Raw genomic sequence first — 19,004 nt, 5'->3', positions numbered from 1 at the left:
GTTTAAGTTTCCACCGTGTCTATTTCTATATGAAGCTGCTAGTTTATAATTTTAGAAAGATTTTTTTTGTAGTCCATTTTGAACTTAATTTGTCAGTTAGCTCTATTGCTTTGTAGTAGAGAATGAACAACCTTACATGATTTGTAAATATACTGTTTAGTGCTTTAGAAGAGTCTAGCAGATGTGGACCTTTTTTACTCATAGACTTTTTTTCAAGTTATGCAGATCATTTTTTTAAATTAGATTACACTAGATTATTTATTTTTATTTTTTAAAAGCAATCTGTGATCATTGTAGACTTTGGAAAATACTGAAGGTACGAAGAAGAAAACAAAATTACCTGGAATACCATTATCCAGAGATAACCATTATTAACGTTTGATGCTAATTCCCTTATCTTTTTCTATGCTTATTATTGTTTGCTTTTTTTTTTTCTCAGTACGCTCTATGCCCAATGTGGGGCTTGAATTCATGACCCCGAGATCAAGAGTCGTAGGGTTGCATGTGCTACCGACTGAGCCAGCCAGGCGCCCCTATTTTGTTTGCTTTTTTTATAGATTTGGAATTATGGTGCATATGCAATTTTATGTTCTGCTTTTTTCCCCACAGAATGTATAGCATTTTCTTATGTCATTAAATAGCTTTCGGGAACGTTATTCTTAAATATAGTCTAGTGTCAAGCAGTATCTTACATTGATCCATTCTTCTTAAACGTTTAATTCTTGTTCTTTTTTTCTATTGTTATAAATAAGACTATGATGAACATTTTAATGTATAAGTGGTCATGTTTTGGGCTTTAACCTCAGAGTAAAGTGCTGAAAAAAGAATGATTTGTTCAAGGGATACAAAACATTTAAGACAATATAAATATTGCCAGATTGCTTTCCAGAAAGATTATTCAAATATGTACTCCCAAAAGTCTTATATGAAGGTATAAGAATTTCTGTGGCTTTCTTTTTTTTTAATGTTTCTTTTTTTTTTTAAGATTTTATTTTATTTCATTTATTTTTTATGGAGGCTCCACACCCAATGTGGGGCTTGAACTCATAACCCTGAGATCAAGAGTCACATGCTCTACCTGCGAAGCCAGCCAGGCCCCCTTCTGCTGCGTTCTTTTATACTTGAAAATATATCTTAACAGCTCTGGCCTCAGTTTTGTTTTCAAGGGCCAATGAAGGGTTAACTTGACAAATAATCTTCCTTCTCCCCATTTTTTAACACTCTAACCAAAAGCTATGGAGCCTCCTCTATGTTATTTGGGTGATAAGGAAAGCACAGAGTTGGTTGGGTATAGTCACATCAAGTGCCCTAGGCACAAAGTAGTTGCAAAGTATGTACTTAAAATATGTCTTAAGAATATGTATTTAAAATAACGTCAGGGGCGCCTGGGTAGCGCAGTCGTTAGGTGTCTGCCTTCGGCTCAGGGCGTGATCCCGGCGTTCTGGGATCGAGCCCCACATCAGGCTCCACCGCTGGGAGCCTGCTTCTTCCTCTCCCACTCCCCCTGCCTGTGTTCCCTCTCTCGCTGGCTGCCCATCTCTGTCAAATAAATAACTAAAAAATCTTTAAAAATAAAAATAAAATAAAATAAAATAAAATAACGTCAAACATGTTTAGCTTTAAATAGATAAATACCCGGATAGCAATTGTTTTGTGGACCCAGCCGGCAGCTTTGTGAAAAAACTGGAAGATAAATGTAGAATCTCAGCAGAGTATACTTGAATATTGGCTTCATATTAAATCAATAAATATTTACTGGAAATCAACTATAAGGAGAGGAAAGCCTTCCAGAAGTTTTAACCTAGATCTCTATATTCTACCCTGTTCCCTTTTTGGTCACAGATACTACAGCCATTTCTTTTTTTTTATTTATGAAACTAAAATAGCCTGCCCATAGCCACTAACATATCACCATTTCATTTCTTTCATAGCAGTTATCTGCTATTAATCTAAAATTATTTTGTTTACTTGCTTAAGTGTTTGTCTCTTCGTTTTAGAGTATAAGTAAGCACTGTAAGGGTAGAAACCTCGTCTGTCTCATTCACTGTTGAATTCTGGGGCCTAGAGTGTGGGGTAGGCACTGAATAAAGTATTCAGTGAATTGATGAATTTTAAATTTTTTGTTTTGTTTTGTTTTTAAGTAGGCCCCATGCCCAGTGTGGAACCCAATGCGGGGCTTGATCTCATGACCCTGAGATCAAGACCTGAGCTGAGACCAAGAGTCGGATGTTTAACTGAGCCACCCAGGCGCCCCAGTGCATTGATGAATTTTAAAACTGACCATATTTACTTTTTGATGCACAAAGTAAATTGTGATTATTAGTTTCAAACTTTGTCCTTGTCAGATCTTTTACTTACCAAGACTTTAAATCCCTCTTTTTTGTGCTCTTGCCTGTACTCTGGACTTGTCTAGCAAAGGAATTTGATAAATGACCACAAAGAATAGAAAATAGTAAGGGATCTAATATGGACACCTATCAGTCTCTGACGAATTGAACTTGTAAATTAAGCCGTCATTCTTACCGCTTACCTGACACCTCTCATGCCAAATGACAAAAATTCTTTGACCAAACTTTAGGCAGGTTCCTGAACCTTCTTTTAGGCCCATCTGTGTACTTTGTTGTAAGATCAGTTTTAGCAAGAATCCCTCACCCTCAGTATCTGATCACCCTCATATCTGATCAGGTTCTTCTTCTTTCACCACCCCGGTTACGTCTCATCACCCTGGCCTGCCTTTAGCAAGAATCTTGTTAGGTCGGTTTAGTCAGAATCCCCCCTTCTCCTGATGTTTCCTCTTAGTACTTTTCCATCCATTAACCCCCACCATGGTCCTTGGCTATAAATTTCCACTTGCCCATGATGTATTCAGAATTGAGCCCAGTTCTATACTGAGGACTCTTTTCCCCTATTGCAATAGTTCTGACTAAAAACTGTTTTTTACTGCTTTAACTACTGTCCAGCTCTAGTTTTTTTTGACACAGATGAGTGAAAGATTCTTTTTTTTGCAAAGGATTATTGTCTTTTTATTTTTATGTCCACTCTGCCTGGCACTTAGTTCCTTAGTAATGTTTTTTGAATGAATGAATGATAGCTAGTCTGAACCCCTTCTAGATTTTCATGAATCTTTGATATTAATGGTGCATATGCCCTTCTCATTTTTTGTACTTAGCAGTGTCTGCTTTTTGTTTTTAGGAACCTAAGAACAGCCCCTGGGGTGTGTTTGTACATGGCTTTTATTCCTTACTAAAGTTGGGTCATTTTATGAATAGCAGTTAGTTAGTAAAGAAATAATCACATTATAACTGGGTCCAGAGAACTGACCTTGTAGTCCTCAGTGACAGACTCTGTCCTCATTCTATTAAAAAAGAGAAAAAAAGATAGATATGCATATATATGTATCTGTGTTTATTCATAGAGAATCGGTTTTCTTATTTGCACATTGAGCATTTTAGAATATACTACTGGCTCTGACAAAATTATTTAACATAGATTTTATGAAATTATCCCAGTTATTAAAAATCAGTCTCCAAGCCTTGGGTTTTCTTCACTTCTCTCCCAGCATTCAGATAACTTTCTCTCTTTTGAGTAAATCATAATTTTTATCATTTATGCATTCTGGTGACTGAGTACATGAGCAGACTTGGCCTCTAAGACAGCATTTTTCTGAATCTTTGTTTTCCTTTTCTAAGATCTCCTCTGAAAGCATCTCACTTCCTCCTGGAAATGTCTCTTAGTGTGTGTGTCCTTTGTCTGTCATTTATTGGTTAGTTTTCTAAAATGCAGAGTTTCTTCCTGAGGAATAGACCGAGGAGCAGACGACGGACTTGAGTGTCATACCCAGACCCATGATCTACTTGTCAAGTAGTACAGTTACAGATGGGCCGTGAATTAAATTCTAGTGAATGGCAGCGTCTTTATTCAAGATTTCACCTTTGTCTCGGCCTGTTTATACTACAGAAATGTGCTGCTTTTTGTTCTTGAGAAGGCATCAGTTTGACCTCTCTCATAATTAGAGATTTGTTTTAAGTATCAAATAGAAATAAGCATTGGCATTCCTTATATGTAGCAATTGATGCAGCAGACTGGGAATTTAAAAAGATGTAAGCAGGGTTGTTGTTTTTTTTTTAAGTGGGAGAACAGATCATTATTATTGTTGTTATATATTTAATTCTTAAAAAAGACAAATCCCTGTAAAGCGAAAAAGCAAGAGTGATGGAAATGAAAAGGAGCAAGAGACTGAGGAATGATTTCAGAATAATTCTGGGTATTTAAGAAGAAGGGCCTTCTTCCTCCCATTGTGATCCTCCTTTTGGTGAAAATGGCAAAACAAAAAGCCAGTAAAGTGGGAAGGAAGCAGGAAATCCTAGTTAGTAATTGTCAGATTTGGTATTTAAGAGCCATGAAAATGCTTACTTCTGTTGCATTTAATACTTTTCCCCCAACTTGGTTTTCCTTTTGTTTTCTTTTAGAAAATCATGATTTTCCATTTCTGTTTCCTAGTAAGGATGCCCTTAAATAAAATTTGGAAACCATATATTGTGATATGATTGTACAAAACCAAGTTAAATTTTGAATTTTGTGGTTGGAGGGAAACCATTCCAGAGTTTATTCAATCACTTCTTATGCCAGCGCTGCCCTGCTCCTCAGCCAGCAAGCACCCTTTTTCTCCTCTAACTAGGTAGAAAACAGAAAATTTAGCCTCAAATCACAGAACCAAGGTAAAAGGAAGGAATCCCACCTGGTCCTTATGTTATGTCTGCTCTAGCCCTTGCAGTTTACTTCCTGGTTGAAAATATGCTACAAGACCTTGTTGAAATAAAATTCTCATTTCATGATTATATTAGGGAAACAGGGTTTGGGACTAGGAAGTAAAATTATCTCCAGCACAGCAGTTAGGAATTTTTCCAGAGATGAATTGCTTTCCAGAAATGTTCTGAATTTTCAGTCATACTGGCTGTGGTCTTTGCATTTATTTACTTTTAGTTACTTTATGTTTATTTTTTGCACGATGTCATAGTTCCAGAAAGTGCTAAAAAATCATCATGTATTTAAAACAAACAAACCAGAAAACCCCCTTGTCCTGGGGCTGTGTGAAGAATAAAGCTCCCATTTTCTCAGTACCCAATCATCAGCTTCAGCTGGCTTCTCCTAGGAACAGAATTTATTGAAGCAATTTATCCTGGCTAAATGTGATATAAATCTGTGTACACCTATGTGCGTACAGGCTTTCTTCCGTCACAGCGATGCTGCAGCATCGGTTTCCTTCATAGTCCGACCCTGTTCCCAGCACACTGAACGATGACTAAGAAGCCCTCTCTATTTTCTGGGGCACCCCACAATTTTAAACACTGATGAGTTGTGGAATTGCTGATCAGACTACCAGAAGTACTGGTTCCAACCCCAGAGTGAGTCTGAAGCGAGTAGAAGAGATGTTAGTTACCTAGCTACCCTTTGAGGTTTAAGCAGAGTTTTCTGATGACCAAATTCAGTCTAGCACTTCAACATTTTATTTTAACGCAGACCTGAGTGAGGTTAACCTGATATTTTGGTTTATCTCCAGGATAAAAATTTGAATTTGGTTATAGTTCTGAAGTTGCTTCTAGGCATATTCAAATTACAGTTCTTCCTCTTTCATCTTCCCTTGTTAATACTCTTTTCTACACCTTTCTTGTAGAAGGATGTTCGAAAATATCCTTTAGGAGTTTATTCTATGAAGACTATTTTTGTGCCCCCCCCCTTCAAAACCCTGTTTATCTTTTAGGAATATTTTTACTATGATTTGCATTTCTCATCCTTATCCATCTCCACCTCTATTTTTATTCCTAGTTGGGAAATGAGAAATTTCCCCCAACACGTTCATGTCGGAATTATTGTTCTTTGACAAAGAGTTTCGATCAACATTTCAAGAGTTTAGCTTCAATAATTAAAAAACAACAACAGTATAAACCCTGTTAAATTCTTCAGAGAAATGGGGAGGATGGATGGTGATGCCTTTTAGTGCCATTTCTTTTATCCCCTGCAGCAGCACACATCTGTTGGCTGCAGCAGAGCAGCCCAAGAACTCTGGCCGAGAGCGGCACAAACAGCCGAAACATATTCACCCAGTAAACCCCCAAAGAGTCGACATTTGTTTTATTGCTGCTTTTAAAAACCTCGCCATAAATAGAATTAGAGGGGGAAGGGCACCGATATTTCTCCATTTGCCACAGACGATTGGTGGGGGGAGAAGGAGGCTCCCAGTGGGGAGAGAAGGTTTTTATTTTTTATTTTTTTATTAATGAAAATCATTTCCCGTGTAGCCCAATAGGATGGGTGCTTTGTTTTCTTTGGCAATAATCTGGGATAAACGGCCCTTGCCAACGGTCTCGTAGTTTATACACCAGGGAGCCAGATTATAGCCCTATAAAATGGAGCACCCCTCCTATAATCCCTTAATTAATTAAATGACAAATTTTGGTCTTCTCTGGTTCAGAAATATGGCTTCCGCATCGAATGTTCAGTGAATTTATTGACATAGGGAACTGCACTGATTGTAATTCAGCAGGCTAGAGGAGTGTGTTATATACTGTAGCAGAAAGAGGGAAAATCTAGCAAAAGGTTTGAAATTCCTTCACTATTTAGGTCTCAGTTTTTCTAATTAAAAGTTTCAGTTGAGTCGCAGTAGATCATATGCCACCTGTCTAATGGGTCTCCCCAAAGTAGCCTGTGTTTATAGCTTTGATAGACAGCATTCTTGGAACACCTGTTTCTAGGCTTGATATTTTTGAAGCACTTTTTTTTTTTTTTTTTAACTCCAGCGTATTTAACATAACTTTTCCCCCTGCCTCCCCCTCCTCAGCTCCGCTCTGCTATATGAAATATGGGAGACGACAGACCGTTTGTGTGCAATGCCCCGGGCTGTGGACAGGTACGTTTACAATATACTTTATTGTGAATGTCTCGTTGTGAATCAAAGTGGCTGTTTTATCACTAAGGCAAAGAGTTTAAAGCCGGTATTTTACGTGATCACTGGAGGTAATCAGATCAGAGGATTTGCAGTGTGTAAATCCATGTTATGAGGAAGTGTAGGCACTCTACCGTAATGAAATCTGCCTTGCTCTCTTTCATATTGTTATTCTACTGGTGTTTGTTTCCCAGTACACAGTGTTGAGGAATACGTGTTGCTCTCTCCTGCTTTCTAAAGCTATCCATCTAAATATAAAACAAGTTTAGAAATATCTTTTCCTCAACCTTCATGGATATAAAAGTGTGCTTAACATATTTAGAGCAGGCAGCTGAGAATTGTTCATCGTGAGTCCCGATTTGCTGGAGTCTGTTGGATTTGTTAAATAAGAAAAAAAAGTTTCTTTGGACTGTTGATCCAGAAAACCATTGTTGGCAGCTAAGGCACATATCTGTCTATGTAGGAAATACAAATCCAACATAGAACCTGAGATCTCACAGCAATATATAAACTACAGGATTTCTCAGCCATCTTCCCTGTCTGACACCACGAAATGCCTTGTTCTGTATGTCAGCTGCCATGTTATTGTTTGCATATGTGTACATTATGTGTCATATTTTTCATTATATGCTTTTTTTTAATAAAGCTATTTTGTTGAAACTGCCTTTTTATACCCCCCCACCCCCATTTTGCACCTTCTTAACTCTTCTTCCTAGACCCTCCCCTACTGCCATGTTCCACAAAGGATGAAGAAAGGCATACAAAGGAAATTTTATCAGCCTTTATGAATTGATTTTATGGAACTGAAGGGTTGAATTTCCTTTCAGTTAGGAATATGCCATGTGACTGCCCAGTGACACTTACTGGTGGTATGTGAGATTGCAGACTAGTTCTATTAAACATTGTAAATACTTCAGCAGAAGGAAGAGAGTTAAGTTCCAGAAATTTCTAAGAATTGGAATTTGAGAGGTGAATGAGATGAGAGTAGTGACAAGGAATAGGCAGAAGGAAGATTCCGAATTCCCGTAAATGCTGAAAATTTCAGAGAAGGCTAAAAAAGCCACTGCATTCTGAAGTATACAGCATCATAGGGTATATTTCCTTTCTTGTCAGAGTTTTCAACTTTATTGTTGACTGTTTTCCCCCATGTGATTTGTATTTTATTCTTTTACAATGGAAGCCACTTGGGAAATTAGGGTAAATTTGTTTCACTTTTCAGACAGCTGTGTTAGAATACATATCTGAACCTAATCCCTCCAAATTTTTGTGTGTGGATTTGTTGATAATACTATTTACTGTGATTTCTATAATTGATACCTGGGACCCTTTTCACTTATCTCCCTTTAAAAATCTGCATTTTTGATGAAAAGATTTATTTTTTTCATACTTACATTTATTTTTCTTCATTTATTGTTTAAGCTTCTCAGTGCCCCTCTTATGTTTTATGCTTAAAACCACCTAGACAAGGACTTAAAATGGATTATAAAATTAAAGGAGTACACTGGAAAAGCATCTCTTAAGTTCCCTGAGGAAGATACGTATAAGTAGGTTACTTTAGGCCGTCTCATCAGAAAGCAGTAGTTTTCAGTGAAATTTGTGAGATCCCAGAGGATTTTGTGTTTGTTTCTTTTTGTTTTGGATTTTTTGGACTAGAGGTGGTAAAAACAGTTGGGACTTTTTACTTTGGTTCCTTTTGTATTGTTGGATACTGTTTATCATAAGCCTTTTCCTTCCCCTACTTCTTCCTCCCATTTCTGAATTGTTTGCTGGTATTTTGGTTGTTCAGATTCATTATAACCTCTGGTGTTGGTCCTGAAGGCCTTTTTCCCCCCTCAATGGATTTGGAACTCAGGGAGATTGTTACCTTCTTTTGGATTCAAGTTACTTTACCTCCTTTGCATGTCAGAATTTTATGGTCAGGTAAAATGGTAGTTCTTTAGTTATATTTAGTCTCCTTCCAAGTTTCTCCCCATATCTAGTGACAATTAACTCTACAGTAGGATCTCTACAGGATGTACTTTACTGTGATTGCTTTCTATTACATGAAATAGTGGAAATCTGGCAGAGAGGATAAATTTGGGAAAGCGAACTACCCTTGGCCTGTCATCCAGCTTTCTTATATCCCTTGAAAATGGTTTTATCCTGGAGCCACTTGAGGCCTTCAAGCTATTTATAATCCACTGTCATTGATTCAAAATTTTTATTCCAGAAATGGTAGAATAATTTTAAAAAGCTATGTAAATCCCAGGAGTGGTAATAAGGACCATGATAATTTTTACAAGACATGGTTCAGAACTTATTGCCATAGAAGCCTCAAAAATCAGTGGTTTCTACCACTTAGAGGAAGAAGGAATGAAAGCACATTATAATTCAAGAGACTGATCCTTAAAAAACCAAGCAACAAAAACTATCGGAATCTTACATTATTTCAGTATCTGTTCTCTGCCCAGACTTTTACCCTATGTACCCCTAAACTCAGAAACCATCTTACGCCTTAATATTAAGGGAAGGTGAAAGGAAAATTCACCTAAAATAGACTAGTGGATTATGCTCTCCACCATATAATCAAAACCACCAGGCTTTCAATGGATACGTAAACATGTTTTGGTTGCTAGGTCTTTAATGGCTGTTATTTTTGGATTCTGTTCATGATCCACTTCCCAACAGTAAGTCTGATGTGACACAGCTGAATTCTAAATATGCTGCATGCACTTTTTTAAAAGAAAGATGGCTGCTGAAGGTTGTATTCTCTGCATTCTTATCTGAAAAGACAGATGATAGGGTGTTTTGAGCCCTCTCATCCCTATTCTCTTGTTGAGACCCTGTTTCTCTTGAGGCCTCATCACTCTCATGAAGAGGAGCTTAGGGAAAGCAATATTCTTGCTAATACCTCTCTGTAGAATGTGGTAGCAGGAATAGTTAATAGAGCTGCCTCCAGAGAATGGGTTAGTGTTGTTAAGGCAACAGTACCCCAGATATTCTGTGGCAAAGAGTTGGGTTGAATTTGAGAGGTTTGGGTTTTTGAAATGTTTATAAGATAGCATCTAAGTAAAACCATTATGACTATAAAATGGCTTTCCTTCTGTGTTATTAAAATAGAAGTATAGTTTGGTGCTGAATTTAGGTAGTCTTTTAAGTTTTTGATGCTTTTGGGGACATTTTTATTTAAAGGTGGATTGTAAAATTGTTCTATTGTTTGTGGAAGCAGGAAAAACTACAGTTGACCCTTGAACAATGGAGGGGTTAGGAGCGCCCGAGGGAGTTAAAAATCTGCATGTAACTTTTGACTCCCCCAAAACTTAATTACTAATAGCCTACTGTTGACCTGAAGCCTTACCGATAACATAAACAGTTGATTAACCCATATTTTGTGTGTTATATGTACTATATACTGTATTCTCACTTTGGAGTAAGCCGGAGAAAAAAAGATGTTGAGAAAATTGTAGGGAAGAGAAAATTTACAGTACTGTACTATTTTTATCGAAAAAAATCCACATATAGGTGGATCTGTGCAGTTCAGACCTGTGTTGTTCAAGGGTCAACTGTACTATGTTTCTGACAGTAATCTTGAATTTGTAAATGCAGTTAGATAACTTACCTTTTGGGTGCTTTTTGCCCAGTTTTTGTTACTAGGAGTCAACAAATTCCATATTCCTGTACCTTCCTCTCGGGAACATGACACTGTTCTGCAGTACAAATTATGCGGATTTAAGTAGTCCTTCTGGTTACCATAACTAAGCCTTTGAGCGGAAGCTGATCACATAAGCTTATTACTTAGAATGCCTGTTTCTTTAAGAGCAGCAACACCTTTCCTCTGAGGAGATACTTCTCATGGACAGGATCATCCCATTATTATCCATTGAGGAAGATTTCTGTTATAACTACCTCTGTATCCACTCTGTCTTTTTAAGGAAAAGTCTTGTGATTATTTCTCTGTTCATTGTGACCTGAGGGGCTGTTACTCTTTTTTCCCCCCTAAGGATATCTACTACCAGATCTTTTCTTCTCCCAGAGGACATTTAGGTACAGGTTGAGGTTCTGTTCATATCTAACTGAGACATGAAACACATAACTAGCTCATAGACCTCCAGGGCCTGCTTTCCCTTTCTAAGGCCAAGAATGGCAGTAGAGCCCTCGTTGTGGTGGGATTGAGGGCAGGTTCTTGTACCTCCTTATCTTGTCATATAATAGGAATAATGTTTATGGTGCTGTAGTCCTGGCTTCACTTGGCATTTAACCAACCTCCAATGCTGTTTATTGCTTCGTATCCTCTGCCTCCATGACCATTATCCCTTAAATCTCTATTGCTTTGTAATATATGAGGCAACAAATAGCTTCTCTGATTGGTTAAATGCTGGCATGCTACAAAGGTATATGTTTTATTGCCTATGTAACACAAATCTATAGAGATTTTTTTTCTGTTATCCCTGCCCTCTCTTTAAGTGGGCCATACTGGTACTGTGGGCCTCTGGATTTTTAATTCTGTCTCTTTGGCAAGTTTCCCTATTACCTGGCATTAACACAAAAGAAAAGAAGGAAGAATGGGTTGGTGCCGATCACTAATTCTTTATGTCAGGGGAGCATCTTGAATTGGAGAATAACAAGGGAAGAAACGGCTCTGATAGGTAAATGCCATTTATGGTGGTATATACCATCTTTACATGCTTCGACAGGTGAGGGCAATTTCAGGCAAACAAATAAGCCTTTCTTCCTCACCCCCTGCCAAGAGTTTAAAAAAATTCAAATTTTTATTTAATAATTCATATTTCATTCAATAATTCATCCAGTTCCCATCTGGTAAGAGTGCCTGCATGCTGTCAGGCAGCTGAAAATACACTGCATTATACACAATTAGGCCAAATGCTAACCTTGTTTTTTGTAATAATATGTTGATTTTGCAATAACTTTTCAGTCCACTCTGAGTACGCTACAGTTTTATGAACCCTTGTGATGGAAGTAGACCACCGTTATGCAGCGTTTGGACAAAATTGGGACCAGGATTTTAAAAAATGTAAATGTATTAAGAACAGGGAATTAAATGTGTTTTTAATGTCCAGTCTGGCACTCTTGACACTTGCCTTTAGAAACATGTGTTTGGTGATTTTAGCTTTTTATGTTACCGCTATTATTATGTTACTAAAAACATAGTAGATTAAAAGCATCCCTGCTCTGCCAGGGGGTGGAGTTGGGGGAGGCTGTATGAACCTAATTAGAGCTATACCCAAGAAATTAAGATAAAATTTTTCAGTTATTCACTCTTGTTTTCCTTTGGTATGACTTAATATTTGGAATGGGAGCCCAGAAACTGTTCTCAGAGCATTCCTGGTAGAAAAAAAATAAGATTCTGTATCTTTGTATCTCAGTTCTTCCTAACTCGGGAGAGACGCTGTTTCCTAGTCCCTTCTTTTATAAACTGCCGAGTTAATAAAGTACCTCTGGATCTGAGAGTCTGTCCTTCGTTAGTCCCTCTTTTGCCACCCCTGCAAAACCACATATAGCTAGGTTGTTAACTTACAAGATATTGTCATCATTATATAGAATTCATCATTCTCTTATCAAATACTCTTCCAGCTAATGCGGCAGATTGAAGAAGAGCCAGTGTGTTCCCTCTTTCTGGTTTGTGTGTTTCTTTAATGCAGATTGACTTGCTCAGCAGTCGCATTTTGTCTGAAGCCCTTGTTAGGGCCTACTCTGTGTGTGGATTCATAACACATCTGTGTGTACATCTACGGTGCTGTATAAATAATAATAAGTAATCACCAGATGGCCTATAACTGCTCCTCTGGACCCGCTGGGTCTCTTGAAGCTGTTAGTAAAGTCTTCTGGCGTTTTGCTGGGGAAAACTTGTCATAGATTTATTTCTAAAAAAATTCAAACTCACAACTGGGTGTTTAGGACTAGATATTGCTGTCTGTGTTGTAAATATTTAACAGGCTTTGTACAATGACAAGTAAAAGCGCCATTACTAACCACACACAGTGGCTGTGGAGCTCTTCTTCCCTCCCGGCCATTTAGAAAGGAAACAAAATGCCGATAAATTGTGCATTATGAACAAGGTGTAAGGGATGCTCTCTGGAAGCTCTTTCATAGGAGAGGAAAGAGAACTTAAATGTTCTGCTCAAAGGATGTAACCGGACAAACTTAAGCTTTCTAACCATATGCCAGTGACTTATATTAAAACACAGTGTCCTTTTTAAATTGGATTTACAGTATAAGAGAAGCCCCTTCATTTGGAATTAGGGAAGAGCCACGTTTTTACCTTAATTGACTCTTTATGATAAACCCCTTTGAAAGGGTTACAGTTGCAAACGTTGGTAACCACTTAGCTAAATTTCACTTAGCCAAATCTTTAGACTTTTGGTTATGTCTAAATATTTAAGATATTCGTTGTTTTGCAGTGTTATTTATAAAGCAAAACATCTCTATTTGTGTCCTCTTTTCATTTGTTTTTGTAAAAGGAGTTATATGTTTTGTTTTTTGGGGAAAAAGTCTTATTCTGATTTTCTGTTTATAATTTTCTGTGCTGTATTTTGCTATTACTACTGCCCATGCTCCAGTTCCTGTTCCAGGGTACGTGCTCAGTACAGCGGTGAATATTCTAAAAAATCAAAATAGAACTGATTATCTCTAAATTTTAGTGTTTAAAAATCTTTGTTTATCTTAAGATAAAAGAGGTTTCAAATAGAAATTGCATATCTTAATTCTCAAGCCTGGTTTTCTTTTGTCTGTTGAGGGTTGAATCTATTTAACCATAGAGGGACTGTCCTATAAATCATAGCACATGGCTGTTACTTTTGACTTAGAAAATGTAGAAAGCTTTTCTCTTTCAAAATCTCATCTTGAAGAAATGACATACAAATTGTGAGGGAGGAATGCTGCTATTAATAGTTTATTGTAGATAGATTTTGCTTTTTAAATCCCTCAAAAATTATCAGGTTAAGATAAGATTTCAAGAAGGAAGACATTGCAAAGAAAAGATGGAAGGTTTGGGGTTTATCTCTTTGTAATAGTGCCTTTGTGTTTTTACTTTGAAATTTCTTTGTGCGGTGAAATACACCACCCAAGATTGCGCTTTGGTAGGAATCTGGACTATTCGCAATTGCCGTGTTAAAGTACAGAGAGACATGAGAATGAATTTTGAAATTAGCCCATTCCCAGTCTGGCACACCATGTGCCCTGTGTGGCTGCTGATTCTGCTGGCAGATTGAAGAGCTGAACCAACTTCTGCTCTAAAGACCAAAATTGCCAGCCATCATTCCAGCTTTTAGATCTCCTTGCTCACATCGATGATGTCAGATTTTGAGCAAACAGTTCTGTCTTTAGATCCCAGGTGGAATTTGCAATTCCCTGGGTTGAAGGAAAGAGTTCTTCCTTTTTGCCTTTGAAAAACTTGAGTAGTTCTGCAGGGAAAGTCAGCGGAATAAATCTGCAGCCTTGCCGTGTCCTTTGAGTCATTGCGGAAAGCTGAGTGCTCTGTTCGGCATTCGGCAGATTGGCTGCAGAGTTGTAGCTCCGCTTATCAGAGACATCGTCTCTTGAAGAGCCATTTATGTTACTCCAGAGAGAGTCATCCTGTGGCAAAAGGACACCTCCTTTCTCCTCCCAAGGGTCAGATCTTCTTTTGATACTGGGCAATTATCCCTTGATTTTCCTGAGAAATGCCTCAATTTACCATAAAGATTGGCACCAGCACAGGTTGCAGACTTGGTTACAATGACAAGCTCTGATTTCTTAGCCACAGGGAGAGGCGTCAGGGTGACACTTGTAAGTATGCCAGAGGCTTAATGGTGGTAATTTTTCTGCCACCTATCTCAGTACCCCTTATAAGCTTGGTTTCTCTTCTCTTTCTCTGAGGGAGATAACATTTGCTTCAGTTTTTTTGCACACAAGTCATTGTAAAAATGCTGTGAGAGTTGTCTCTCTCCTTCTCTCACTTCCTCAAGCCTCTTTCTTTGCCTTTAGTTATCACCTTGTCTAGTCTGTGATTAAGCGCTATAGTCTAATTTTTTTACTTTTTGCCGCCTTCTTGTATGGCTTATCTTGGCTCTTATTAGTCATTGTACCTAGTGGGGGATTATTATTAACCAGTGTTTCCTCTAATTAAAAAAAAAAAATAGACTATTCTTTACATCAGTTTTACACTTACAGAAAAATTAAGTGCAGGGGTGCCTAGGTGGCTCAGTCAGTTAAGCATCTGCCTTTGGCTCAGGTCATGGTCCTGGGGTCCTGGGATCGAGCCCTGCGTCGGACTCTCTGCTTCTCCCTCTCCCTCTCCCTCTGCTTGTGCTCTCTCTCTCTCTCTTTCTGTAGCTTGCTCTCTCTCCCAAGTAAATAAAACCTTTAAAAAAAAATTGTGTAGAAAGTACTGAGAGTTCCCATATTCCCTCCTTATTCTCCCCTGCTACTGTATCTTTTGTAAAGGATTTTATTTATGTATTTATGTATGTATGTATTATTTATTTATTTGAGAGAGCACAAGCAGGGGGAGCAGCAGCAGAGGGAGAGGGAGAAGCAAGCTTTCCACTGAGCAGGGAGCCTGATGCGGGCCTTGATCCCAGGGTGCTGGGATCATGACCTGAGCTGAAGGCAGATGTTTAACAGACTGAGCCACCCAGGAGCCCCTCTGCTATTGTATCTTATGTTCGTGTGGTACATTTGTTATAACTGATGAGCCAGTATTGATATGTTAATATTAACTGAAGTCCATAAGCTACATTGGGGTTTAATCTTTGTGTTGTACATTCTATGGGTCTTAACAAATGTATAATAACATGTCCCCACCATTATTGTATCATAGAGAATAGCTTCACTGCCCTAAAAAATCCCCTGTGTTCCACTTATTCATCCCTCCCCACTCCTACCCCCAACCCTTGGTAACCACTGATATTTTTTTAATATTTTATTTTTTTTAAGATGTATTTATTTATTTGAGAGAGAGAGCGTGTGTGCAGGTGTGTGCATGTGCGTGAATGGGGGGAGGGGTTAAGGAAGAGAGAGAGAGAGAGAGAGAGAGAGAATGAGAATCCCAAGCAGACTCTCTGCTGAGTGCAGAGCCCTATGCGGGGCTTGATCTCACAGCCCCAAGATCATGACCTGAGCCGAAATCAAGAGTGGGATGCTTAACCTACTGAGCCACCCGGGCACCCCACCACTGATCTTTTTACTGTCTCCATAGTTTTGCCTTTTCCAGAATGTCATATAGTTAGAATCATGCAGTCCTCTAATTCTTTAAAGTTGTGAGCAGATAATCACGTTATTAGGAATAGATGGAGAAAGGAGGAGAGAAAATTAAACATTTAAGGTTACAGCTCCAAGGTCCCTCTAAAAGCCCCAAGAATCTCTCCAGGGAGATTAAGGTGGCAGCTTTTCTTGTCTTTTGGGAGTCTCTGATGTTAAAAGATTTGGCTTGCCTAGTGACGGTTTTACTGGTTCTAGGTGTTGGGAGCAAGGGTAGAATGAACATTGAATGGGCTGTATCTGGAGAATGAAGGTATTAGGGCTGAGCAAAGCAAGAAGAAGTAGACCCCATGGTCCCTTTTCCTTTGATGAGGTTGAGTACGATAAAGTGTCCTTTCCATTCCTCCCATGGGCAGCCTTATGTGTGACTGAAAAGTCAGTGCAATTTAAAGGTAAATAAGAAAGATGCCCTATCTTAAAGTAATCCTCTGTACTTCTACATTAGTTAAAGACTAGTGTAAACTAATAAGTTACTAGAAAAGTATGGGAGCTGTCATTCACGCTTTAGTATAAATCAGCTTAACCACAGATGTAATATTGGCTACATAAAGGAATGGAAGTTTGTATTTGGGTTAGGGGATAGTAGATGAGGACTGGCTTAGGTGGAATGGTTCCTGAGCAAAGGAGACATGGCAACTTATGAGGATGTCAAAGATAAACAGATTTACTTCTTAGTTTTGTATTGGGCTATTTCAACTTCCTTTTATTAGAAGCTAGTTGAGAAGTATAAATCTTAAGGGCCTTAATAAACGCTAGAAGCAACTTAATTCTTTTTGGATAGAAAGAGAGATATTAGGGGTGCCTGGGTGGCTCAGTCGTTAAGCGTCTGCATTTGGCTCAGGTCATGATCCTGGGGGTTCTGGGATCGAGCCCTGCATCGGGCTCCCTGCTCAGCAGGAAGCCTGCTTCTCCCTCTCTCACTCCCCCTGCTTGTGTTCCCTCTCTCATTGTGTCTCTCTCTGTCAAATAAATAAAATCTTTAAAAAAGAGAGAGAGAGAGATTTCCTCTTTTTCCTGCCCTGGAAAATTTATATTGATAAAATATGAGGGAAGGAGAGTGAACTGATTTCTCTAGTTCTAGGATTCAAGCTTCCTAACTACTTAGAATTCTAACTCCCTAGTATTGGATAAGATCTCTTTTCATAGAGATAGTGACTCTTCAACTTCTAGACTTGGCTCCAGTCTTGACCTCAGTGCTAATTTAGTTTCCCTACTTGTTGAGCTGAATTGACTTCTGTGGTAAAATGAACATTAGCCTATGGAAGGGTCTATCACATGATGTTCAGATTAATATCAATTAGTGCAGACCGACAGCTTATGTATACATACACTAACATACAACTTAGAGGAAACGTTATGTTTATATAATGTGGAAAATTATATTCCAGCCAAGGATCAGATGCGGAGAATGGGAGAGAACAAAATACAAAGAAAATTGTTTAACTTTATTTATGTAATAATAATAACAGCTATAGCAGTAATACAACAGCTAACTGAGCTCTTCTGTACTGTACAAAAGGGCTTTATAGATACTGTTTTATTTAATCCTAGAGATCCCCTGAGGGAGGATATAGTATTATCCCTGTTGTACAGATGAGAAAGCTAAGGCTCAGAGAGACTGAGTAACTGGTACAAGGCCACACAGTATTTTGTGATGGAGCTATTATACAAACCCAGATAGATTCCAGACTAGCACTTTTTTTTTTTTAAAGATTTTATTTATTTGACAGAGAGACAGCCTATTTGACAGAGAGACAGCCAGCGAGAGAGGGAACACAAGCAGGGGGAGTGGGAGAGGAAGAAGCAGGCTCCCAGCAGAGGAGCGTGATGCGGGGCTCAGTCCCAGAACGCTGGAATCAGGCCCCGAAGGCAGACGCTTAACGACTGAGCCACCCAGGCAGGCACCCCCAGACTAGCACTCTTAACTACTAGCTTAAATTGGTTTCTTATTATTCTCCCTATGCATGTAAATATGCTCATCTAGCCTAGGGGGAAGAAAAGAGAGAATACGTAGTTTTTTGGTAAATGGTCCCAGTGCCACCAGTTAAGTAAGTCCTGGCTACAGTTTATGACTGATCTAGGCATTTGGCTGCTATACCAGAGAGAGCTGGACCTATAACTGAGCTGGACCTGTACAAAAAGGTAAGAATTCTTACTCACATGAAGGGGCCTCTCTGCAACTGCCTCAGCCTTAATCTGTAATGGTTTTTTATCTGCTTGAGAATGCTGCTGAGATGTGGCTAACTCTCTCTGAGGTAAACAACCACTTTTGTAGCAGGGACATGATTTTAAGATGAGAAAGAAAATGAATTCTTGACCAACCAGAAAGGCAGACAGGACTAGAAAACTGGGACCTAAAAATCTTGACTTCAGCATCCTCCACTCATAGGCGCAAAAAAGCATTGTGGTGTCATCTTTGTGAATTCTAGACTGGGTTACTTCCTAATTCATATTCCCTTCTTCCCATTCTTAGTTTTATGCCTGTAGGCTCCTAGATGCAACTGGTATCTTGCTCTGTGGAGTGTCACGTAATAGTGGGGCTTTGGTTATAGTGGCTGCCATACTGATTGGTAACAAGAGGAAATATGATTAAGGTGGAATTGGGGTATGGCTAGAAGTTGGTTAATGGTGTAGTGAGATGTGTGTTCTGCCTGGGGACAGCTAGCTTTTTTATCCTCTGAAGCTTTGGGCATACAACTGCGTGGAGGGTCTTCCCTGTTGAATAATAAAATTCTTCTCTACTCAGATCTTATATCCTCTTCTTTGATTTCATAGCACTTCCATGTGTCTGGTCTTCCTTTTCCCTTGTGGTGTGTTAATGCAG

At 38.6% G+C, this 19,004-nt stretch overlaps 1 protein-coding gene across 3 annotated transcripts in view; it reads left to right on the top strand.

The window, feature by feature from the left end:
• LOC123794687 (cyclic AMP-dependent transcription factor ATF-7) overlaps window positions 1-19,004 on the top strand; it is an 84,500-nt gene that overhangs the window by 12,177 nt on the left and 53,319 nt on the right. For all 3 annotated transcript variants that reach the window (XM_045800894.2, XM_045800895.2, XM_045800896.2), the window contains exon 2: window positions 6,839-6,907. In XM_045800894.2, coding sequence (XP_045656850.1) covers window positions 6,860-6,907 — 48 coding nt within the window. In that variant the 5' untranslated portion in view covers window positions 6,839-6,859. The remainder of the gene's footprint in view (window positions 1-6,838; window positions 6,908-19,004) is intronic.

This window comes from Ursus americanus, chromosome 25, assembly GCF_024610735.1.
Source record: "Ursus americanus isolate L20-20 chromosome 25, mUrsAme1.1.p, whole genome shotgun sequence".
NCBI lineage: Eukaryota > Metazoa > Chordata > Mammalia > Carnivora > Ursidae > Ursus > Ursus americanus.
Note: the sequence above shows the minus strand (reverse complement) of the source record. Positions and strands in the feature narration are given on the sequence as shown.